This window comes from Chenopodium album, chromosome 8 (genome assembly GCF_948465745.1).
Source record: "Chenopodium album chromosome 8, dcCheAlbu1.1, whole genome shotgun sequence".
Classification (NCBI taxonomy): domain Eukaryota; kingdom Viridiplantae; phylum Streptophyta; class Magnoliopsida; order Caryophyllales; family Amaranthaceae; genus Chenopodium; species Chenopodium album.
Window position 1 is genome coordinate 14,347,066 of NC_137841.1, and position 26,357 is coordinate 14,373,422.

General features: G+C 33.4%; 1 protein-coding gene across 1 annotated transcript; it reads left to right on the plus strand.

The window, feature by feature from the left end:
• The first annotated feature begins 1,469 nt into the window (after positions 1-1,469).
• On the plus strand, positions 1,470-19,176 carry LOC145555846 (OVARIAN TUMOR DOMAIN-containing deubiquitinating enzyme 2-like). The gene is made up of 4 exons (XM_081617567.1): positions 1,470-1,712; positions 1,909-2,222; positions 2,855-2,963; positions 18,960-19,176. Exons 2-4 carry the CDS (start codon positions 2,184-2,186, stop codon positions 19,085-19,087), a joined length of 276 nt encoding a protein of 91 aa, XP_081473693.1. The 5' UTR covers positions 1,470-1,712; positions 1,909-2,183; the 3' UTR covers positions 19,088-19,176.
• The last annotated feature ends 7,181 nt before the right edge of the window (positions 19,177-26,357 follow it).

A 26,357-nucleotide genomic window follows, 5' to 3' on the forward strand; every position in this document is an offset into this window, starting at 1 on the left:
TAATGAATCCTACAACTAACCCAAATGAGATTGATCATCTAACTAGTTCTTGGAGAGTTTACCAAGCACCACCAAATGGATCTTCGACCACACAAAATCAAACTCAAGGTCAAGTACAAAATCCAATACCACCTACACTTGAGGTGGAAGATCCATTGGTTAAACAACTTCGCCAATCTAAGGCGAATGTTAGCATTTAGGAACTCCTAAGTACTTCTAAAGAACATAGGAATTCTCTTATGAACGCTCTAACGGCTTTGTCTGTAAGCATATACACAACCCCTTAGGATCTTGTTAGCTTGGTTACTAGCGAGAAATCCGACAAATCAATCATTTTCACTAATGATGATTTGCCTTCAAAAGACACTACCCACAACAATGCATTATACCTAACTGTGGGGTGAAAGGGATACAATACCCCTCTTACTTTGGTAGACAATGGATCGGCTGTAAACGTGTGCCTATTACGAACAACAAAATATCTAGGCCTTAATCTAGAAAAAGATTTTCATTCAACAACACAAAGCATTAGGGCCTACAACAACTCGAGAAGATTGGTGTGTGGAACTGTTAAGCTATCAATCACCACAAGCCCAATTCAAAAGATGGTTGAATTCCACGTTATGGACATTAAACCTTCTACTTGGACGTCCTTGGATACATGAGCTTGGTGCAATACCATCCTCACTTCAGCAAATGATTAGGTTAAAGTATATCAAGGGCTTCCTATGACTATACATGTTTCTCCACTCAAAATAGCTATAAATGACCAATCACTTTTGGAAATAAACCATGATAATGATGAAGAGGACACGTGAGGATTTTCCACGGAGCCAATCTGCACGATTGAAATGGAATAAAGCCTTGAATAACCATTCAAGCTTAATCCATATTCCACTCAGATAGTAAACAACATCTTATTCAAGAGTAGTTACTTTCCTGGGATGCCTTTGGGAACAGGATTGAAGAAATCTCTCTTACTTCCTATCCCAAACAAAATTTTCTCCTTTGGATTGGGATATAAACCAACCAAAGAAGAACTAGAGTCTCACGATGTGAAAAATAAAGCACGTAGAGACAACAATAAGAAAGGGACACTAGTGGAAAAATTGTCATTCGTAATAGGCTATTTGTAACGGGCAAAGTTATGCCCGTTACAATAAACATATTCGTAACGGACAAAATAACAGTCCGTTACAAATACATATTATTCGTAACGGGCACCATATTGCCCGTTACGAATAAATAAATATTCGTAACGGGCAATATAATGTCCGTTACGAATACTTATTGATTCGTAACGGACAACATAATGTCCATTACGAATACTTATTTATTCGTAACAGACAAGATAGCGCCCGTTACAAATGTTGAATTTGGCCCAACTGATGAGAAAAGCCCGTTCTTATAGACTTATAGTTATAACTAGGGTTCCTTACTTTCACTCTTCTCAAGCTGTCATACTCATCTTTCCTCTCTCCTCTCTCCTCTATCATTTCACTCAATTTCCCTCTTCTCCTCACTCAATCTCCTCCATTTTTTTTATCTCTATGTGGATATACGAACAACGGAACAAGCACAAGATAGTTCCCTAACTTCTACGATTGAAGATGCTTCGGTGGTGGTTCCGGGTCCTGTTGGTGAATTACTCGCGAAGATTTGGTAGATTCAGAATGCAAAATGTGCCGAGATTAAAAATTCTATCTTTGAAGGTGAACTAATTTCTCTTTTTTAGGGGTTTTATTTTGATTTTTCTTTTTGGGTTCATTTTGATTTTTTTTCTTTATGGGTTTGTTTGATCTAATATGTGTGACTTGATTTGGATGATTTATGGGTTTGTGTTAATTTTGCTGGATATTTTGTTTTTAAAAAACCCTCATTTTGTTTCTTTTCACTCCTCATTTGCAGGCTTGCAGCCGTCTCTCTCTTCTCTCTCCTCGGTTCTCTTCTCTGTTCTCTCTCCTTGGTGGTTATCTTCTCTGTTCTTTGTCCTCGAAAATCACTATTATCATGGCGATTCAAATGAGCAAGAAGCAAAAGTTCATCGCTGATGGTGTCTTCTATCGACTAGAGATCTTGGCTATAGTTTGGAATGAAGCAGATCTGAGATAAAATACCTTTTTTTCATTGAATATCTGTTTTACATTTGAGGGTTTGTCGTTAATTTAATTCTTAGTTTAGCCATGGATCATGATAGTAAAAAGGCTCCTGAATTAAGACAGGTGAGACTCTTGATCGGTTTAAATACCAGTAGAAATTTTCAAGGGCTTAGTGTCTAGCTAATTTCTATAAGTTGTTAGATTGATTAGAATGATGAAATTTATAAAATGGTGTGTATCTGCATTTTATATGATTCTTCTTCGTATCATCATCTAACCTTTATGTTTCTATTGATTGTTGAAGTTGTATGTGCTTATGTGGTAGTATGTCACATCTATTATGAGGGAGGAAAATATGAGTTGAGGCTAAATTGTTTGTGGACCTCTAACAAATAAATTATATTATGCACAGTATAAAAGATTTGGCTACGTTATTAAAATGATAATAATCGAATTCTGGGAATATCTGGCTTTTTTCCTTCTATACTCCTTTGTTATTTGCACAATGTAATAGATGCATTTGTGACATTATGTTCTTTCTAAATAATCTATGTTAGTTTTGATTTTGATTTCTGTCAAGTATAACTTCCCATCATTCAGAGGATGTTATAATAACTATTTATGATTGGACACTTGGATGTTTATAGGATTTTGTTCTGTTGAATTCTTGGCTTCTTGTATAGATAGTCTGTTTCTTTCTTTCATATCCTCTTTACTAAACAGGAAAAATAATTATCTGTTGTTATTTTTGGAAGTTTATAGCTGCTACAGTATCTAGCGATACTGTGAAATACTCTGAAGTTTTTATGGGAAAAACTAATGAAGAATATTGCGCATGGATTCTTGATTCAGAGAAATGGGGAGGTTTGTTATAACTCCTTTTTTTCTTCTTAAAAATTCGATAGTGTGATATTTTTTAGTTCTGGTGGAACTTTTATATTTATAATTGTGATTCGTTGAAGTAAGCCTAGTGGTTCTCATCCTTTATCTGCTGAAGTTGCTGTATGTGGTCGCATGCATGTGATTCCAAAGTGTTTACCTAATACTCTAATAGAAATTAGTAAGTGAACTCTTTATAGCCTTCTTCTGATGTATTAGGCATGGTGGCTTGACCTGACCAAGAACAAGTAATGTAATTTAGTTTACTTAATACAGGAATAAAATAGGATGTTTCTATAGTGGTCCATTTCAAATGGACTACCACTATACTTTAATCTCATTGGTTGATTTTATCTTTTTTTTTTTTTTAAGGATGGTCAAACCTTAAATTAAGCATTTTCCTTTTTTAATTCTTTTTTTTATTTACCAAAATCTTTTTTAATTCTTTTTTGATTTACCAAAATTTAATTACTTTATTTCCAAAAATTAATTTATAATTTTTGAAATTTATTTAATAATTTCATTTTTTAATTAAATAAAAAAAAAGATTAAATTAAAAAAACAAAAATGAATAAAAATTCATCAAAGTTCTTCGTAGTTCATCGACATTCTTCACCGTCTTTCAAATTTGTGCAAAAATCGACGAATTTCTCCACGAAATTAAGAATTACAGTCGTGCATCGATTAAGAAACCGTTAGAGATTATCTGCATTCGTGCGTGGATGGAGAAAACGAGATAAGATCTACAATCCCGATTCGTAGCGGCGTTAATTGTAAAGAAATTGTACAATATAAATCAACGGATGCAAAAAACATCGAATTTATGTATTCAATCAAAAAACATTTGATTTATTTTGGTAATCTAAGTTATTCAAGAAACCCAGTTAAGAAACGCACTATCTTTTCTTCGAAACGCTGTTTGATCCAAAAAATTTCAAGATCGAATTACAAATCGTGTTTGTGTGTTAGGAATTCACCCACGTACAGATTGGACATTACCTATTATGGACATCTTACATATTGAATGGTTATTCCCTTACGTTATGTTGGACATTACTATTTAATTTAAATTAATGTGCGACCAGTAGAAAATAACGTTACCAATACTTGTGTAAAATTTAAATTCAAACTCTTGTCAAAATAAATAATAAAAAATTAAAAAATAAATTGAATAGCCTCAATATCTTTTAGGATATCTTTTAACATAAGAAATATTATTTAAAAACATTTCAATCACCAATGATAAAAAGAATAGTTTCCTAATTTCTTATCTTATTATTAATGTATAAAAGATTTTAAGAATAGTATAATTTTCAAATTCGAAATGATTATATTCTAATATTTTCAGAATATTTTAACGCTGCACATCTCCATCGTTGTACACTGAAAACTCTTTGCAAATTTTGCGGCTGCCGAATTTTGTGTTTGAACACCAACCATGGTTAAAAAGAAAGCAGATGTAAGTGTACTTAAATCAGATTTGTTTATATGTATTTGTACTGTAATTTAATTATTAAATTGTGTAATATTTATTTGATTCAATCATATATATAGGGTTTATGTATTGAAATTATTCAAAACAAATTAATTGCATAAATAATCTAGGATTTATGTTCTCGATAAAGACTTGTAATTTACTGAATCATGTATAACATCAACATCAAAATTTACTTGCTTTTTCCTTGTAGAAAGATAAGAAAATGATAAAAGACATTCACAGCAAAGTGTCAAACATGGAGGCGTCATTGGCTGCACTACTTACCGAAATTGCTAGTATAAAAAGTTTATCCAATAGTACGTCCAAGGTTCCAGAATCAATTGGTACGACCAATCAAAATCAACAACTCGTAAATCGCTCTAAGTCTCCTTTCCTAAGCCCAAATGGTGAGTTGATTGTTAGTACACGTGTCTCAACCACTAAGCGAAAGCTAGATGTGGACAACACCCTAGATGTGGATAACACTCTAGAAGTGGTGGAAAACACCGACTTTGAAAAAGAAGAACAAGTTAATTGCTTCGATATTGATTCATTCAGCATTCGTAATATCCGTTTTAATGAGCCTCAATTTCCGCCGGGTCTTGAAACACTTAAGGACCTTATTGAGAAGGAGGAAACAGTGAAGGACACAAAAGCAAAAGAAAAGGCGAAAAGCCCTGACATCAAATTGAAAACTCCAAAGGCAAAATCAACAGCAAATACTGGTAATGACAAATCAAATGACATGCTTTCCTCAGATTCAAATTCAGAGAAGAGGCCGCATAGGAGGCCAAGGACTAGAGCAATAAATCAAGTAATCGATGATTCTGTGATTGTAGAAAAGGTAATGATTCATTCATATATTGGTCATTACATTACTATGTGGTAAACATTCATTAATTTTTTGGTCATTATATTTGATAAATTTGATAAAGGCTTCACCGTCTTCAAAGCCAGAAAAAGGAAATAAGGGCAAATTAAAAGCACAAGTGGAAAAGGTAATAGACATGAATAATTCCTTAAAATTTAATTTGTCTACTGACTACTAAGTATTGCTAATTGTGTATTGTAGCAACATACACCTGTTCATGAAAAAACACCAACGTGCTCCATTGAGAAGGATAATCAAACTCTTGGAGAATTGGTAATCATATTTCCTTTATGTTTCTTAATTTAATATTCAACTCTATTTGATCCAAATAAGTTACATCGTACAAAGAATTATTTTCAGGCCCAGTTATCTAAATCAAAGAGGCAGAAGAAATGCATTACGAATGCATTTACCAGAGAGGTGATCTTGTATAAAATGATTTGTTTAAATAGCAATGACTAAACACAGTACTGGTTATTGCATAATTAATTTATTACCCTACTTTCCTATGCTTCATTGTTATCTAAATTACTACGCATAAAATGCAGGGACCAACAAATAAGGTTAAAGTACAAAGTTGTGATGATAATGGTGATGTGAATCAGTTTCAATATCAGCATTCTTCTCCAACTCCCTTATTTCTTGAATATGTATCACAATTAACATCCTTGGAGAAACATATATGTATCATGGTTCGCAAGGAACGACATTCTGAAGAATTCTATTGTGCCAAAAATAAACCAATTATCAGGTTGACCATCGGTGAATCTTGGTCTTTGTATCCAGATAGATTTCTATCTGCTCAGGTATGATATATCGTAATCTTCCAACCCTTCTTAGTTCAATGATCATAGACATGTTAACCTATATGTCATTTGTTTTGTAATTTTTTTCCCTTCAAATGCAGCTGATAAATGTGTACTTATATGATTTGGTAATGGGATTAAATGACCCAACTAAGCTCATATTGCCAGCAATATTTCAGGTATTCACAATAGTTAGTATTACACATGTCAATTTATTATGATTTATAAAAATATTTTATTTATACACTGCACCAGACTATAGTGATGAGATCAGATGAACGGTGCCCGCATATGATAAATCAATCTACTCTTAATTACTGGTACAAAGTGTTTGAACCCTTTGTACCGTTTGGAGATCTCGACAAGATTGAACAGGTTTGAGCCTTTTTTGTTTGGTACAATTTTGCATGTGTTTAATGGTATGTGCGTCATTAAGTGATGTATGTTCATCAGATATTCATCCCAGTTACGGAATTAGGCGCGCCAAATTGGTTCCTACTAGTATATCATGTCTTTGCTAAAATGGTGTACATCGTTGATCCGCAAGAGAATACTAATAGCCGAATGCTTCTTTCAATGGATATGGTAACTATCTGATTGTGTGTTGGCCTTATAAACACTTGTTGTTATTGTTTGTTTATAATGGTTTTTGAAATTGTGAACAGATGAAATATGCTAGCAATGCTACACGAAGAAACCCATTGGGTTGATTTTTCAAAGACTATACAGTTATTTCACATCAATTTGTAGATGTTCATACGCAACCACATGGGTACATCCATCTAACATCATAGCATTAACCTAAATATTCATCAGTTTAATCTATATTGCTAAGTTATATTTATTTTCTACCTCTCTTCAGTCGTGATTGTGGAATGTATGTATTGAAGTACATCGAGTGTGGTGATATCAGGGCCATGAAGGACATTACATATACAATATGTTTTGAAACTTTATTAATTGTGAAAGTTACACTATTGTAATAGCAATAAATTTAATTCTCTTTATTATTGTGCCATTGAACAGACAAGTGAAATGCGTGCTGAACGGTTAAAGTACTTGGCAAAGCTTCTTACCAGCGAGCATAATATCGATGACAACATCAAGAGGTTGTGCAGTGATTTTTCCGCTTGACCGGGCTAACAAGTTTTTTTATTTTTTATTTTTATTTTTTTTGTTTACCAATTTCATATAATATTGGATGACAGCATTAGCTAATCTTTTTTTTTTCAATGTATATATATAAATATGTAATGATTTATTTTCAAAACGGACAATACCTAATAATATTACACTTTTTTACAGTTTCCCTCTTGTTTTTAAACCACCTCTCCTTATATTGTCGCCTATCGTTTACCATATAATAATATATATTTTAATCTCACTCATGTTTGTATGATAACAAATAGGCAATGTCTCATTGTAATGATAGACAATCCATACAGTTGTAAAAATAAATATATTGTTGCCTATCTTTTCATATTTTTAATTTTTCATTTTAAATCTTTTTTCCTTAATCTTAGTACTCTATTCAGCTATGTCCAACTATAACTAAAGAGATTACCACAGTTACAGCAATAACAGGAACCTAATAATCCCTTCGAGACCCTTTTTTTTTTTTTTTTAATTTTTTTAAATTTTTTTTTTGTCATTATTTTATTTTTAAGTTTTAATTATTTATTTATTCAGTAAAGTATTTATTTATTATACATGATTGGGCAAGTCCCATCAATCAGCCTATCTTTTCATAGTGTTACTATACATTATCGGGCAATGTCCTATGTTTATACACGACGTTACAAAATAAAACATTAAAACAAAAAAGCGGTTGTGCTGCTTCTTGTTTATTTAATTTTATTAAGTTATAGTCCTTGTGGATTGATTTCTTGTTTATTTTAACATGTAAAAACCTGCACTATATTGTTATTATACATGATTGGGCAATGTCCTATGTTTATACATGACGTTACAAAATTAAAAATAATTAAAATAAATAAGGTGTTGTGCTGCTTCTTGTTCCTTCTAGTTTATGTATTTTTATTGAGTTATAGGCCCTGTGGATTGATTCTTTTTTTTCATATAAATTACAGATGCTAATCATTTGGAAATACATTTTCTTTGTTGTTTTTCTTTATTTATATTTATTTTCCTCCAACTAATTATGCAAATTAATTAAAGTTAAATAAATTGGGAAGAGACTATAAACACAAAACAATTACAGTGAGTCCAAACCATTAAACATTTAAACATTAAGGTTGTTTCATATAACAATACATACTTTTTTAAAAACATAGTTCTACTACTACTACTACTTGTGCAAATACAAATAAAAACTTGTCCATGAACGCAATAATACAACATCAGCTAATCTAAATATGTAATAACCAAACCTAGGTTATGTTAATGCCAGTTCAAACCAGAAACTTCATAGTTAACTTCATGTAGCAGAGACATCAGGAGCATCACCCTCTCCACCTGGATCAGCTGCACTAACAACAGACCCATCACCACCTTGATCACCATCCCCACCTGTGGTAGCAGAATCACCATGGTCACCAACATCTTCAGGAGGTTGATCGATGGCAGCAGCAGTAGGTTGATCACCACCATCCTCACCTTCTTTTGCATTGCCACTATCATCCTCCACCTCCTCGTTAGCGTCGGTGTTCTTCAATGTTGCACCTTCTTCACCCTCAGCCCCTATCACACTGCTCGATTCATGTCCCACAACTTCAGTTTTCTTTTTTTCAGATTTAACAGCATCATCACTTTTCATGACACCTTTATCAGCATCATCAGCATGTGGCTCTTGAACAGTTTGTACGTAGGGATTTTCAATTGAAGCTACCAAGCGTGAAATGGTAATTTCAGCGCTTTGATCATCAACCTCGTCTTCACTCTCTTCCGCTTCTTCAAGTTGGTCCGATGTCTTTCCTTTTTTTTTGGGGGGGGGGGGGCTAACTTCCATGGGGGCCCCAGGAACTCTCTTCTTATCTTCAACCTGTTTCCCTTCAAAATCAATCTTCCTTTTCACAGCTCCTTGTCTGCCCTTTGGTTTTGGCTTTGGAGCATCCTCATCTTTTTCTTCTTCCTCAGAATCTTCATCTGCCTCCACTGCTTTCTGAAAAAGTAGGGCAGTATACATACATAGAGTTAACACATTACATATCACAAAGATGTGTAATGACATATACCCCTTTAGGTTAAACCAAATTTGGATAAATATATATATATATGCAACATAAATACATATCAAACCTTTAACATGAATATGTAATGCTAAACATGACAATATGTTAAACCACTTATAAAGAAAACAACGATATATTTATATAACATACTTTGGTGATAATATACATAGAAATAATTAACAATTAATATGATAATGGTGAATACCTTCTTCAAAGCAGTCTTCCCCTTTTTTCCTCCTTTTTTCGGTTTTTCCTCCTTTTCCTCGTCATCTGTTTCCTCGTCATCATCATCTTCTGCTGCCTTCTTGGATGGTTTCTGAAAAGGGAGGGCAGATACATAGTTATAAACTGACATATCACATACTAATGTAATGACAAACATGATTATAAGTTAAACCATATTCGCATAAATATACATATATAATATCAATACAAATCAAACTAATAACATAAATATGTAATGACACACATAACAATAGGTTAAACCATATATAAATCATTATCGTTGTATTTGTATATCATACTTAAGTGATCATATACATACAGATAAATAACAATTAATATGATAATGGAATACCTTCTTCAAAGCTGTCTCCCCCTTCTTTCTACCCTTGGGTTTTTTCTTTGGTACGTCCTCATCTTCCTCTTCCTCTGTCTGTTCTTCATCATCTTCATCTGCCTCCTTACATTACAAATTTTTGTAATGACACGTCTGTTCTTCATCATCTTCATCTGCCTCCTTACATTACAAATTTTTGTAATGACACACAGGATTATAGGTTAAATCATATTTGCATAAAGATACATATATAACATAAATAAATGTATATAACATCACATCAGTAACATAAATATGGTGAATACCTCATGCAACCCTTTCTTCACCTTCTTTTTCTTTTTTATTTCTTTTTCACTATCAAATTCACTTGCAAAATCATCAGCTCCAAGGTCTGATTCCTTCTCATAATCACTGGTTTCCTCATCCTCTTCAACTTTTTCTTTACCCTTTTTTCGCATACCCATGTCTTCATAGACGTCTGCCAAAAAGCTGCCCATCAACCTCCACATCTCGTTCATGGCAGCACCCCATCTACCAATCTTATCTTGAATGACGTCAAATGTTTTCTCGACAACTTGAATATGTTCTGGTGGCTTTTTTCCAGCTATGTGAGCCTTTTCCGTGTCAATCATCGCCATCAACTACAACACAAAACGTTATCATATTTATTGTAGGTCATGAAAATATAAAAACGTACGCAACAGAAAAAACAATCAAAATACAAAAAAACAAAAAAAATATCCAAGACGGCACTTACTCTACTTGTTTTGTATCCATCTTGTAAGCCGCTGATATATTCGTGCAAAGTCTTCATATTTGTATCATTCCAGTCTCTAACCCTATGCAAGTCATATTTCCAGATGCTGTACAGTCCATTTCCATCTCGAGGAGAATACTCACCGAATAGTGCCTGTATATGCATCAACAAACAAGCTAATGCAAACTGTCCTGTACAATATTTATGTAATAACTAACAAGCTAATAGGTTAACACCTATATTAGCTACTTACATTACAGTAGTATACCATACTTATTTGATCATACACGTACTATTTGGTCATTCCTTACCATATAGTAGCGTAACATACTTTGGTTGTGGTATTAATAATATCTAAAAGCATGTATTGGTAAACACCCATGTCATTGCACAAACAGACCACTAGAACTACAATATAATACACTCATTAATCCATTCCTAGTAAAATGCATAACAAAAGCAATTTTTTTTTTATAAACAGAGTAGCTTTTATGGTTTTGTAGTCTGTTATAGCCTCATTGGTCAATACCTAATATAATGCAGGCCAAGAAGAATAATGAAACACTACTGTAAATTATATGGATTGGCAATCACATATATAGGTATTGGTCAATACCTACTAAAATGAATAAACATACCAATAGAACTACAAAAAAAAATTACTTTAAAAAAAAAACAAAAAAACTTACAACAATTAATGTGATGTAATCATGATCATCACATAAACTACAACACTCAACCATCCCCATCCACATTTTTACTTCCCTCGGTATTGGTGAAAAAAAAAACAAAACTATTAAAAATGAAATTTCAAAATTAAAAAATACTCTAACTTACTCATATAAGGGAAAAAAAAAGGAGAAAATAAATCCCCTCAAAAACCGCCTTTGAAACCCCCCAAACTAATCTCTCCCATCTTCTCCAATTCAACTTTTTTCCAACTACAACCACAATCTCTCTTTCGATTGCAATTAAAATCCAAGTAAGTTATTTTCTATTCAATTATTTAACGTCTTTGTTGTGTTTTTTATACAAATTTATCTCTATTGCTTGCAATGACAATGTCAAACATGTTTTGTTTTAGGTTATTGAATATTTGATATTTTTTTTCCTAATTTTTTTTTTAAAAATTAATTAGATGCATGTATACTAGAGTTTAAATTCATTTTGCAATTGTTATCTTGTTTCAACACTAGTATTGTTGTCATGTTCTTCGAAATTCAATTAGCTTTGTAAAAGTAGTATGTTTTTCGTTTTGATTTTGGAAAATTTGCTTAAATTTTTTAAATATGAACTATTATGCATTGAATTGTCATTATTTTCTCAACCAAAATACATAATTTGGCTGTGTTATTTTGTTTTGGGTTTTTAGATTGCACTCTGTTTTTTTTTTTTTTTTTTTTTTTTTGATATATAAATTTTAAATTTGTTTTATTAGATCTGTGATGGCCCGTTTACATTGGGTTAATACCAATGTGTATACAAAATTATGAATTATTTTTAAAACCTAACTGTCCATATTCTAACATGATTTTGTCATTCTGTTTTTTTTATTATTTTTTTTAATTTTTTATTCTTTTTTTAAAAGGACATAATTCCAGTTGGGGTATTTGAAATTGGCCCATGTATTCAGAATTCTAATTACATGTTTTATAAGGATTGTAATTTCTCTTTCTTGATTTGGTTAATACCAATTTGAATTTGATGGTGGATCAAAGCTTCTGTTTTCTGTCTACCTATGATGAGACTCATTTTGGTTAAATCTGCCTGGACATTTCAAATGGCATTCGGATTTGGTTTTGCAATGACTATTAATTGTATTTGTTTATACATTTTTACATTACATAGGAAATCCTAGCATCTAATATTGCCTATGTGTCTAAAGTTGAATGTTCTTAATTATTGGTTTTGTTATTACTATTTTCTGTTTTGGTTAATTCCTTTTTGTATTTGAAAGCTGGTTTAAGCTTATGCTCTTGTGTTTTCCTAAATCCCTTATTTTTGCTGAGTCTGATTGGCCATTTCAAATGGAAGTCTGGTTTGAATATGCATTGTCCATTTTTTGAGTTGATTAATACCTATGATCATTGAAAATGAAATCCAATCATCTATGTTACAAAATAATGACCTGTTAGATTAGGTATGCAATAACACATCATATATTTGGTAATTACCTAACTGAAATGCTATAAACTTCCTGTTTTGTGTACTTTTGACCCTTGTTGTATTTCACTGTGGGTGGCAATTTCAACTTGAATTCTGATTTGATTCATAATAATGAACTTTCTGATTTGGTTATTTATTTACTGTATTTATTGTAGCATAATGGTAAGAATCAAGAGTGTAGCTAATAAATCAAAGAGACCCAGAGCTGGGGCACGTATCGTTGGGATTGAAGAAGCTGCCACTCCTCCTAGAAGAAAATCTGCAAGAACAGCTTCCACCTCTACAACACCACCTCCCACATCTAATCCAGATACGAGCAGGGACAACGAGCCAGAGCCGGAACCACGGTTCAAGTCGACCCTCTACCGTGAGTTGTACTACAAGTCATTCACTAATAGGACAATATGTGAATGCAGGCATGTAGACTTCAATTCACTTGACAAGGTCCATGCTGTTTTTATAAGACAATGGTTTAAACACCAACAATGGGACAAGTTGCTAACAGAAAAGCACCCTATATATCCCGACCTTGTTCGCCAGTTCTACACTCATTTTGATCATGCAAACAAAAATGAGGAAGTAATTATCACATGGGTAAAGGGAAAAGAGATAAGGTTGGATGAAAATTCTTTGAGCAGAATCTTGAAAATCCCAAGAGGAGGGGTGCGCGCCGTTCTCCCGGGTAAGAAATGGAGCACCGTTAAGGAATTTGATTATGAGAAAAGTCTCAATCTTGTGCTTGATGAAAATGACTCTGGTAGGACTAAGAAAACAGAAATCTATGAACTGCCACTGCCTACGCGTCTTCTTCATCTGATTCTCTTCAGGTCCTTTATTTGCCGTAATGGGAGACTGTCCTCATTGACATACTTAGACATGTTGGTCATGTACTTTGTACTTGCTGGTATCAAAATGAATATGCCGAGGATGATGATTGACTACATGATAACTACTCAAAGATCGTCAAAGGAAGGTCTATTCCTCCCTTATGGTATGTGGTTGACCAAGGTTTTTATGCATTTTGATGTTTATTTATCTGATGAAGTAGTGATATCTAGACCAAAGCAACCGTTTAACGACAATACCATCTCTAATGCTTTGGGGTACGAATTTGATACCGATGCAAACAAGTGGGTGAAAGTAGGGGTCAAGCGTGCACCTATACGTAGTCGCGCTCCTGAAGTGAAGGTGGCATATGATGGAGACGATGATGTTGATGATGACGGAGGCCCTAAAGACGCTGCCATCCTTGAGAGCATTGTTGTGCAAGAAATGCTTAAGCGTATGAGGCCGGACCTATTCACTGCTGATGTTATGAGTGACATCCGAGAGAGTGCACAGATAATGCTAGACGCTCGTAATGAGGCTCCAGGTATTTATTGTACTTAAAATTCTTTAATTTACATTATGGTATTTACGTCAGAGTAAATTTGTTGTGCCCATAAATCTTGTTGATTAATGCCTATGATCTGTTATTATTGAATCGGTAATTGCATATCCATAAGTATGTAAATACCTATGTCGATCAAACTTATGTTTTATGCTTTCCATTTAATTGGTAATTGCATATCTATATGTATGTTAATACCTATGATCTATGTAGTAAAATAGAACCTTTTTTATTTTTTAATTTTTTTTTTTTGTTTTTGACAAAACCTTTTATTTTAAAGCTCACTCATACAGTCATACTAGAAATTAAGTAAAAATAATTGTTTTACTAATCTTCATTGTCACCATATACCTTATTGGTTATTGCCTATGATCTGTAATTGCATATTGCCAATGATCTGTAATGGCCAATCTATATGTTGGTAATTACTTATATTGGTTGAACTCGTTATAAAGTTTATGTTCAAAACATCAATATGTAATGATATAATGCAACTCTTGCTATTACCGAATTGTTTTATGCTGACAATTAAGGGGAACTAATTGTATTGTTTTTATTCATTGTTTGGAAGCTGATGATGAGGCTAATGATGACATGGGAGCCAGGGATGATGGTGGTGGTGCTAATGATGAATCCGATCCTGATTCTGGAAATGACGACTTTGTTGATGATTAAGCTATCGACTTTTATGTTGTTTTTTTAGTTAGTATTTTATGGTTATCCTATCAACTGTTCTAGAAAGGTATCTATAGCTGGGAACAATTTTTTTTTTTTTTTTTTTTTTGTCAAGTAATATGTTGTTTCATGTGCGATGTGAAGACAATTTAACATCATATGTTCTGTAGGTCTTAAAATATATTTGGCCCTATGTGGCAAAATTCTACTGATTGCATGTAATTAAAATGTGTTATGTTTCTACACTTTGAGTTTAAGTACCAAATTCAATTAAAATATGAACTTAAAATGGATATACAATTTTTCCATTTTGTCTAAAGTTATGTAAGGTCATGGATGATGCACTCAATTAGCAATTTTCCTATGCTAACACGACGTATTAAAGTCATAATTTAAAGTACATTGATACTACATAAACTTTTTTTTTTTATAATTTAAATAACAAACGCCCCAACAGTACAAGTGATTTCAAAATGAGTCTTATTGCATTAGGTAAATCATTCAGTACAATTTGACCACAAACACAGCCCATGAAATAACCATTGCAAACAAAGTCGCTTTGTGTATGCAATATGTTTGTTCTTCTCCAAATTTGATTGACATAACTTGCTTTTCAAATCGCATATTTGTTCATGAAATTGTGACTTTTTTGCCTTCACTTTGTTTAGCTTCATAGTAAGAGATTCAACTTCCTTCTCAATTGCATCCAACCTCTTTGACATCATCTCACACTCTACGCATCCACCGACATCATCGTACAACCATTTGAAAAATCCACAATCAGCCTCCTGCGATTTACACATATTATACCCTAATTCATAATTACAACCCTAATAAACAGAATATTACACGTACTCATATTCATTAGATAAATTATTTAAATCCAATCTCCATACCATTTAACAAATGACGAAAGGATTTAGAAATTTTACCGGAAATTTTCCACATCCACGAAATTTCCTTCCCCTGTTGTGGTTACGCTTGGTCACTGTTCGAACCTTAGAGGGAACACCACATCCACATTTCATCATGAATCCACAAAACTTGTAGATGAACCTCCAGAGTGTAGTGAATCCCCCATTTTTTTTTAATGATTTGTTTGTTTTTTTTTCCTTTTTGTGGTTATGTTTATAGAATTAGGTCAAGGATATAAATTGTAGTTTTGTAACTGACAACCGAAAATCAAGGGCGTTCATTTTTCAATTTTGAATTCCAATGAATTTGAAATTTTCAATTCATTATTTAACCGCGTTGCTCTTTACAAGTACTAAACTTATGATTTAGCATATTTATTATCTTGTCATTACCTATTTGTATTTAAACAAATTTTTACAAGTAAAAGTGAATTTAGTAAAAGTGAATTTGGGCCAAACCATGTATGAATAAATAAAAACTACGGTTCATTTCAATAAATTGGTTGTTTAAAAAAAAAAATCTAAAAATTCGTAATTTCCTAAGTAGGGAAACTATTTAAACGACCATATCATAATGGAGTTATTTCAATTTTGAACTAGCGTATTAACTTTGTTACAAAGATAGTAGAAATTATAAACTATGAATTGGTGATGTCCAAAACAAGTTATGACCATATCCAATAAATATTTAATTTATGTTTCGCAGGTAAATCCCTATTTGATGTTTGGTGAATTCCTTTTCCATAAATACGGTTTATATTCATTCCCTAAACAAGGGGGGATTATAATTGTTAGAAACTGTCCTTTTATAATTGGTGATTGAAATGTTTTTAAATAATATTTCTAAGTTAAAAAATATCCTTTTATAATTGGTGATTGAATTAAATTTTTTTTATTTTTTTTATTTTTTTACAAGATTGAATTTAATTTTTGTATGTATAGGTATAATTTAAAACAATTGGTCGCACGTTAATTTAAATTAAATAGTAATGTCCAACATAACTTAGGGGCATAGCCATTTAATATTTAAGATACATATAATAGGTAATGTCTAATGTGTACGTATGTGAATACCTTACACACAAACACGAATTGTAATTCGTTTTCAAATATTTTGGATCAAACAGCGTTTCGAAGAAAAAATATAACGTTTCTTATCTGTTTTTCTTGAATAACCTATATTAACGAAATAAATCAAAATTTTGTTGATCGAATACATAAATTCGATGTTTTTGCATCCGATGATTTATATTGTACAATTTTTTTATAATCAAAATTTTGTTCATCAAATACATAAATTCGATGCTATGAATCGGGATTTTAAATCTTATTTCGTTTTCTCCATCCACGCATGAATGCTGGTCTTCTCAATCGGTTTCTTCATCGATGTACGACTGTAACTCTTAACTTCGTTGAGAAATTCATCGATTGTTGCACAAAATTGTAGGACATTGAAGAAGGTCGATGAACATTGATGAACTACGAAGAACTACGAAGAACTTTGATGATTTTTTTTTTTATTAATTTAATCTTGTTTTTTGATATAATGAAAAGCTGAATTTAATAAATAAATTTCGAAAATTATAAAATGAATTTTGGAAATACAGTAATTAAATTTGGGAAAAACAAAAAAGAATAAAAAATGAATTAAAAATAGAAATTACCTAATTTAAGGTTTGACCATGCTTTAAAAAAAAAGAAAAAATCATCCAATGAGATTAGAGAATAGTGGTAGTCCATTTGAAATGGACCATAGTAGAATTTTGCAATAAAATAATGTTGATTTTATTAGGTTAATGAAGTTTAATGTGTCCCGTCAAAGCATGATGTGTAACAGACCCTATATATGGGCCTTATTGAACTAATTCATCTAAAGCATATAGCCATGGCACAACTGAATCATTAATAATTCACTGTACTAAAATTGAAGTAGTCTCACATGTCCATATACCAATTCCTCCCTATCATATTCCGATTTCTTAATCCAACATTTTCACCGATGTTTGAAAAGATTTGAAAGTACAGCCCATCTGCTGATTGTTAAGTAGGCACTAGATCATCTAACTTAAGGAAATACCTTTAGGAGCTATGAAATAGGAGTATAGGACTGGCTTGTGGACTCCCTGCTGTTGGAAGAAGAAATAAATTTTATTTGGTTATTACTAGCAATGATTCAATGAATATGAAGGAGCCCTAGTTGCGAATGTAGCTGTGGTTCCTTAGATTTTAATATTAATATATAATTCTACGTATAGGGTCTAAAATGGTGGAGCTATCTGACTTCGTAACTGCAATTTGGGCTCCATTAAATGCTTTCTAAGGGGGTTTTCCAAAAATAAAAAAAGGGCAATATAAGAGAGATTTGAGTTGAATACTTCTTGACTTCCTTTTATCTTTTGTGTCATGGTAGACACTTAATTTTATCTATCATTGTAGTATGAATATATTTATTCTTTCAAAGTAATCTTTTGGTAGTGGTGTTTTATTTTTTCAAAAAGTTGATTCCTTTTGAACGATTAGAAACTTCAACATCAATATTAAATCTTGCTTTGAATCATATGTAGTTATCTCCACATGGCAGTCTCTTAAGTTGCTATAATGATTTGCAAAATTTATAAACCGAAACCATAAATAATGTCATTTAATTTGGTGATACATGTATCGGTTGATTATTTAAACCTTGTCGTTAATGCAATTTGTTCAGATATAGCAATTTGTATGCTAATGTAATATACTGCTAAAAAATTCTTCCTTTGATTTTTGCTCTTACCTTATAATTTGTTGCATGCTGAGCGGCAACACAAGTTCATATAAATTATACCTTTTCATTTTCTGTGCTCTTTTTTGGTATCAGTCATGCAATGAATATTGGATGTTTAACATTTTGGTGTTAGAGTGGGCTTAACATGCCTTCCTTGCTCTCGTTCCTTGACAATACCTATTCCCTTTGAACATTTTGATTTTAAAGTTGTCTTTGCTTACCTCTGAATTTTTTTTTACATCCTGGTGAATTTCTTGGTTGTCTTCTCTTTCTAAATAAAGCTCTTGTTAACTCGCATTGTTTGTGCACCAGTTTCAAAATGGTATCGTCAGACTTTCTTCATTATGCGCATTTCCCCTATTAATATGTTTACCTTCCTTTCCACATATCTAATTTTTTTCTTCTGTATTGTAGGTACCAGAAACTTCAATTTTCTTCATCAAGAATGGAAAGAAGGTTCCAACAACTTGAATATGAAAGCCAGATGGGAAACTAAGAAGCTCAATTGGCTATTATTTCAGTACATGGCTAGTTCCTTGTGAAACAAGAATCAAGCGTAGTTCAAGTGGGTGTATCTGCATAGGAGGTTTGTTCAATATTTCTCAAAACGAGGCTGAAGAAGAAGATTAGATTTAGAGGATCATCATTTAACTCTTATACTCTTCTTTTTTTTTTTTTTTTTTTTTTTTTTTTTTTTTTTGAGGCAATTTAACTCTTATACCAGTATTAAACTTGTTTTATTATTGTTACAATTGAGATTTCCTTTTGTGGTTCTTTCAAGTTTTAGTTATTAGTTGATTGTATATTAATTGTATACTATATTTGTATAAAATATAAGTATCTTTCACTAATTGATAAAACAGTGTGCAAAGCAATCTAGCATTTGCTGGATTTTTTTTTTAATTAGATCACACACTATTTGTAACGGGCAGATTTAAAGCCCGTTACAAATAAGTAGGTATTCGTAACGGGCAAAACATGTTCCGTTATGAATAACCCGTTACAAATAACCCCGTTATTCGTAACGGACATTTGGGTGCCCGTTACAAATAACCCTGTTATTCGTAACGAGCGCTTGTTTGCCCGTTACAAATAACTATTGCTATCCGTAACGGCCGCATAGGTAACGGTTGTTGCCCGTTAAGGATGGGCTGTTTTTGCCCGTTACGGATAACCTTTTTTCCACTAGTGGGATAATCACTTTACTCCCATCCTACCAATAAACCCTTAATGGACAATTCATTAGGGAGGGAGAAGATTACCTGTAGACACCTATTTGTGTTTCCCCAAAACCAAACCTAGTGATGAGTACCTTTCACGTCAAATCATAATCGAATGAAGTGGAAGTGTGGAAAGACAAGTGTTGGGGATAGTTTTTATTTCTTTTATTTCTCTCTGTTTTTGAAAACTTATTTTAAGAAAACATCCAATACAATTTGGTTTTTTCCATGAAAAGGGTCCAATAATGGTGTAGTTTGGTCGGGTTCAAAAAGAGCTTTCCAACAATATATTATAAGCCCAATTCCGATGAATAATGAGGAAGTTATGGCCATATTACTAAACTGGGCCCGGTTTGATATTTATGTGCGGCCCAATGATCTAGAGGAGGGCCTATTATGATTTATCATTCCTAATATGATTAGGATTGATTATAGTCAGCTAGAATCTTCTAGAAGGTTCTTTTGAATCCTAATTTGATTAGCCATTGATAAATTGACTTTTAAGAGTTTTAATTAGAATAAAAGAAGTGTTTTTAAGGAAAATAAAGTTTTACCCTCTCGTACGCTTAAATTTTATCAAAATAAGAAAACGCGTGAAAAACTGATTGCAGCGCCATACAACACATCTGTCGCCTGACGACAGACCTGGCGTCTGGCGACAGGCACGTGTTTGGCGACAGCGTCGTGTTTTATTCTTTTCGAAACTGTGATATGTTTTTTATCATATCCGACTGATTTTCTCTATAAATAGCCTCCTAAAACCTCCGTTTTCAATCACCAATCTCATCAAGAAATTCTTGATATCTTCTCTCTCTCTCTTTTCTAAACTAGCCTTTTCTCATACAAAATTCCGCATTCACAAGATCTAGACACACCTTGTCAAGTTCGAAGTTGTCTTCGCCCTAGACGTGAAAGGTTTTAATTTCTGAGGGTTTGGTCCCAAATCTCTCTTTCAATTATTTAATTTAATTCTTTGATTATTATTTTCCTTGAAGTTACTAACGCGTGTATTTTGTTATTAGAAAGAGATACGAGGCATCCAAGTAAGTGCTTTAATTGATTTATTGATATTATGATATAAAAGTCATGTCTAGGTTGTTATTATGATTCCTAGTATCATGTTAGGATGCTTGATGTTTTGAATGACAACAATGATTCCTAGTATCATGTTATGGGAAAAGGTTATAATATCAAATATGGTTATTATGATTCATGCGATGCTTCCTATTGTCTTTCTTAATATTCATGTTAGTATCATGTTAGGGCTAAATATTTGATTTTTATTGTTTGGTGACATGCTAGGGTTTGTTATTAATCTTGTTAGTATCATGCCTAGGATCTTGCTATTAGTATGCTTTAACATGATTATGATTGTTATTATGATTATTGTTTTATTATTTATGTTGCTTGATTATATATATATATTGTTATTGCTTGATCACGCCTTTTATGCATGTTTAAAGGGAATTTTGTACTTGTAATCACGCTTATTTAAGATAATTAATAATCTTGTTTAGGTTAATTTGATTATAATTCAAGTGATCGCCAATAATAGATTTATTTGTGCATTAATATTCAACCAACATAGATAAACAGGTTTAGGATTAATCCTATTGATTGCATGTTAGTTAGAAAGCGCACATGAATACGATAAGAATAAAGTAGAGGCCTATTATTAGGGCAGGTTCAATCTCTTTTAGGTTGGATTTGTACCTTCATCCCCGAACTTCCATTCATGGTTCCAGACCTATTAGAGTTAACGATCTCTTGGATCGTTAAGGGGTGTAACCTTCACCATGTGAACAGTTTACAAGTTCCTAAAACTTGGTGGCGACTTTTTTACTCTAGCTTCCTTCCCTTTTAACGCCACCATGCTTTAGTGTATGATCACAGTGGGGTTCAAGTTTGTGGTAATGCTTGAAATATTACCTACAGTTTTTGGCGACTCCACTGGGGATGATTTCTATTTTAATTCCAGAAATTTATTTCGGCAATGATTTAGAATGAGTGGATGAGACTCAAAAAGTTCTAAATATTTCATGTGCGTAATTTTGATTAACATTATTGTCATATGAATATAAAAGATCTCATTGGAAAGACCATCCGTAATGAGTTAAAACATAGGATTTTTACACGTAGGAAATTTGAGGAATATCTTTCACAACTAGGATCGAAATAATGCTGCGAAGAACTGGAAAATTTTATCAAATACAGAAAGCTACTGAGGCATGTAGGACCTGGCTCCAGAAAACAGAGTCTGTCGCCGATGATATGACTCTATCGCTAGGCGACACTCCTGTCGCCAAGCGATAGAGCCATATTGCGGTGACATCCTCTTTTTGCTGGTGCCAAGTTCTTCCATTACCGAGCCAGAAATATGCGTTCTAATTTCGATCAGTTTTAGCACTGTTTGCTCGATTCTTCTTCCTAATTGAGTATTTCTCAATTTTTTGAAATCCATATGTGTTCTACATATAGACATAATCCTCTGCGAATTCATGCTCTGTGCAACAAAGGGTACATCCGAGAATGTTGAATTCACCAAATCATGGAAGCGAGTTTTTAACTCACGATGTCCCATCCACTCGCGCCAACCCTTCAAAAGGTAAGGCTTCCGCGCGGTGCATCCGGACAATTAACCATGGACCCTCTTTGACTAACCCATATCCCAAACTTTAGAGTACTAGAGCCATGGTTAGGTTGCAAACTCATTGCATCATATTATACCTACTTGCTTAATTGTGCATACTTTATGTGTTTTTCCTAACCGTTTGTTTGACTTGTGTTTAAGACTAAATAAACTATTTTATGACTAAAAGGGATTTGCCTAATTAATTTATTTGAGTAATTAAAGTCTAATAATTTAATCGGAATTGACTTAGTACGACTTTAGGCATGTCTCGTAGAGTTAAAATACTGAAAGCAGTCCCATATTACGCTCTAGTAATGGCGCCACGATTTGGGCTGCAGCGCCACACTATGTTGTTCAATGCCTAGCGACATTGCTGTCGTCTGGCATTGCACTGCAGAGTGTGGCGATAGTTTAGAATTTTGCTCAAGTCATCACTATGAGTCTAATTAAACAGTTTGCTAATGAATTCGATTATTTTGTTAATTACAGTACCTTTGTTAAGTCCTTAATTGAGTCTAGGCACTACGTCCTATGGTTTTACACAAGAGTCAAAGCATGTCACTTGCACTCACAATATAAAGCACACACTAATATGTATGTACACTTTGACCATGTTAAAAGAGTTTTGTATGCGTGTGTTTTCCGTCATTTTTTTTAGGGGGGTAAGTCGGATATTAATCCTCCAATTAAACCACTTGTTTGAACCATATACTTGATTCCAAAAATATACACCCTATTTTTGCTTTTTTTTTTCTTTTTCTTTATAAACCCGTAAAGTCAAAGTCAATTTGAGTCAAGTCATTAAAACAAAAATGGTTTAATTTACAGCGTGTGGTCAAGAAAGAAGGGCGTTTAATCAAAGACAACCTTTTCGTTCAAGTACAACTTTTTGAAAAACCAATCGCTTGAAAAAGAAAAGCCAAGAAGATAATGGTGAGTCATGAAGAAGTTAACGATCTCAAGAAGCAAATGGCTGGTGTTACTGAACTACTGAAGACCTTAACCCTCAAAATTAATGACCCTGTGAAGCAACAACAAATGGATCTCATGCAAGAAAGCTTGAGCAAGCTATCTAGTGACTACAAGTTTCAGGGCATTATTTCATAAGGGGTCTCTGTGGACAAGAAGCTTCTTCCGCAGAAGTTCAATGCCAACGACATCCCAAAATTCAAGGCAACTAACAACCCTTATTTTCATTTAAGAGCCTTTGAAACAGTAATGAGTATTAAGGGTATTGATTAAAACGTTCCTTCTCTATTTTCCTTATCTCTTGAAACCGTTTGCCAACAACGGTTTTTCTCCCTTGACAAAGAGAAAATCTCTACTTGGGAATCAATATTAAACACTTTCATTGATAGGTATAAGTGCAATATTTAAGTTGAAACCGATCATAGGGAACTTGAAATACTTAAACAGAAAGAGAATGAAGGTTTCACCTCTTTCTTCAATAAATGGAGAAAAACCTCTACTAGGATGATTGAAGTACCAAGCGAAAAAGAATCTATGAGGTTGTTCATCAAGAAGCTTCAAGAGAAGTACTCCAAGCATCTAAAGTATCAAAACAATCTACACACCTTCAAGGCCGTCTATGGCATCGGAATTAACATTGAAGACGACCTTGCTAAACTAAAAGCTGCTAATAATAACTCCAACAGTGGCTGAAAAGGCAAGAATAACGACAATCCTTCTTCTTCCAAAACCACCCACTCAAACAATGTTAGCACCTTTAATTTGAGTTAAGTCCTTGCTATGAACAACCAAGGACAAAAGAAACCATTTAGGAAGAACTTTACTCCTATTGGTATGAGTTATGACACCGCATTTGACTGACTGAATGCAAAAGGTCTTATAACTCCTATTGGACCATTTGGGGACCCACCAGTTGAAAAGAGGACAGCTAATTAGAACCCCAATGCACACTGCAAATATCACGAAGGTAGGGGCCATCACACTGAAAATTGTTGGGAGATTAAAGAAGCTATCCAAGATTTAATTGATAACAACAAACTACCATTGCCCCCTGCTAGTAAGAAGCCAAGCATCGACAATTCACCTCTCTCCCATTCCTTAGCCATCTCTAGTGAGGAAAACGATGTTGATCCATCATCTCCCATCAAACTGATGAGTGTCATTTATGGCACTCATAGGGTAGTCTTTTAGGATTATTTCATCCCTTTTTCATGCTTTCTTATCTTATTTTTGGTCCTTTTTCCTTTAATTCCTTTCTTTTTTACTTTCTTTTTGTTTTTCGTGTTTTCTTTGTGTTTTCCTTTTATTTGGCCCTTTTTCCCACTCCTTTCCTTTGTTTGCTCTTGTAGGTACCTAGGAGTTGTCTTTGCAAAGAGATCAAGATGAGCTATATTTACTAAGCAAGGAGGAAGTAATCTGCTCAGAGAGGGCTTGGAGAGGGCATGGAGAGGCCTTGGAGAGGGCATCAGCACTAGCCAGGTTGCCATGGGCACGGGTCCTGAAGGTCGCGTGCGCGGGCTCGATTGCACAAAATTAGCCAAATTCGACCAGGAACTCTCCGCAGTCTGGCCGCGGGCTCCCCGCGGGCGTTGGTAGATTGGAGAGAATGCTCTAGATTAGAGAGACCGCGACCCTCTGATTACTCTTTGGGAGCAGGGGATTTGCCGCGCCCTTGCCGCGGGTGCAGGCTAGAAGACCCGCGGGCGCGGGTTTTGCCCAGACAGCCCGCGGAATTTGTTATGGGTTCCGTACCCATTTCCCCACGGGCACGAGATTCCTTAGAAAGGGCGCGGGGATCCTGTTTTCCTTCTTTACCTATAAATACACTTGTATTTACTTTTTGAAAACAAACTTTTAGATAATTTTCATTAGCTTAGTTTTACAAAGAGAAATTAGAGAGAAGTTAGAGAGAAGTTAGAGAGAAGTTCTTGGATTTAGATTTGTATTTCAACATTGGTTCAATTGTGCTTGGGTTTCTTCATCTTGAATCATTAATATTACTTGTTTGTTTTAGATTCATGTTTGATTGTTTGATTTCCTTGGATTTTAATTTGATATTATAGTTGATATTGTTTTCTCTTGATTTTGATTTAGAATGATGATCAATGCAATTTCTAGTGACTTGTTCTTGAGTTACACCATGTTTAGTGAGTAGATTAGTTGCTAGGGAGAAGGGGAAGCATGCTTGATTGATAATTTGTGCTAGTTGATGATCATTGATTGATTGAATTGTTGCAATTAAATTGGTTAACATAGTTTTGCATGTGATTAATTAGATTAGGAGTGATCAACCTATAAGATTAATCTTGATTGCATTGCAATTCTTAATGACATGAACCATCAATTTGAGAATTGTTTTAATTGATTGAGTTTGATTGTGAATTTCCTTGATTAGCCATTCATAGTGATCACTAGCTTGGCCTCTAGGAAATAGCTCGTGAATTCTCTTGATTGCTACTATTGTTTGTCCTTTGCAATGCTTGAATCAATTGAAGGAACTATCAATTAGCATGATTATTGATCTTGGATGTAGAACCTATATCCATAGTGTTTAGTTTCTCGAATTACATGATTAATCTAGCTTTGTTACCATAATACCAACCATTTTCTCCCTACAATATTCGAAGTAGCTTGACTTAGGCTATAGTTAATACTGACTCACTCCTTTGTGTTCGACCCTATACTTGCCTTATACTTGTATTAGGTTTGTTTAGGATCTTATAAATTGTGTTTGATTTTGGGATAGACAATTAACAACTCGTTTATTCCTCTATCAAATTGGCGCCGTTGCCGGGGAGTGATATTGGTGCTTAGCTTTAGTTGTTAAGTCTATTTCACTTTAATTGAAAAAATGCAAAAAGATTTTGTTTCTTAAGGATACATTTGTAGCCGCATTACTAATATTTTCATTGAGTTTTGCATGCATAGAGCTCGTGATCGATCAATTGTGCCTTTTGACCCGGAAATCGAAAGGACTCTCTCAAGGAGAAG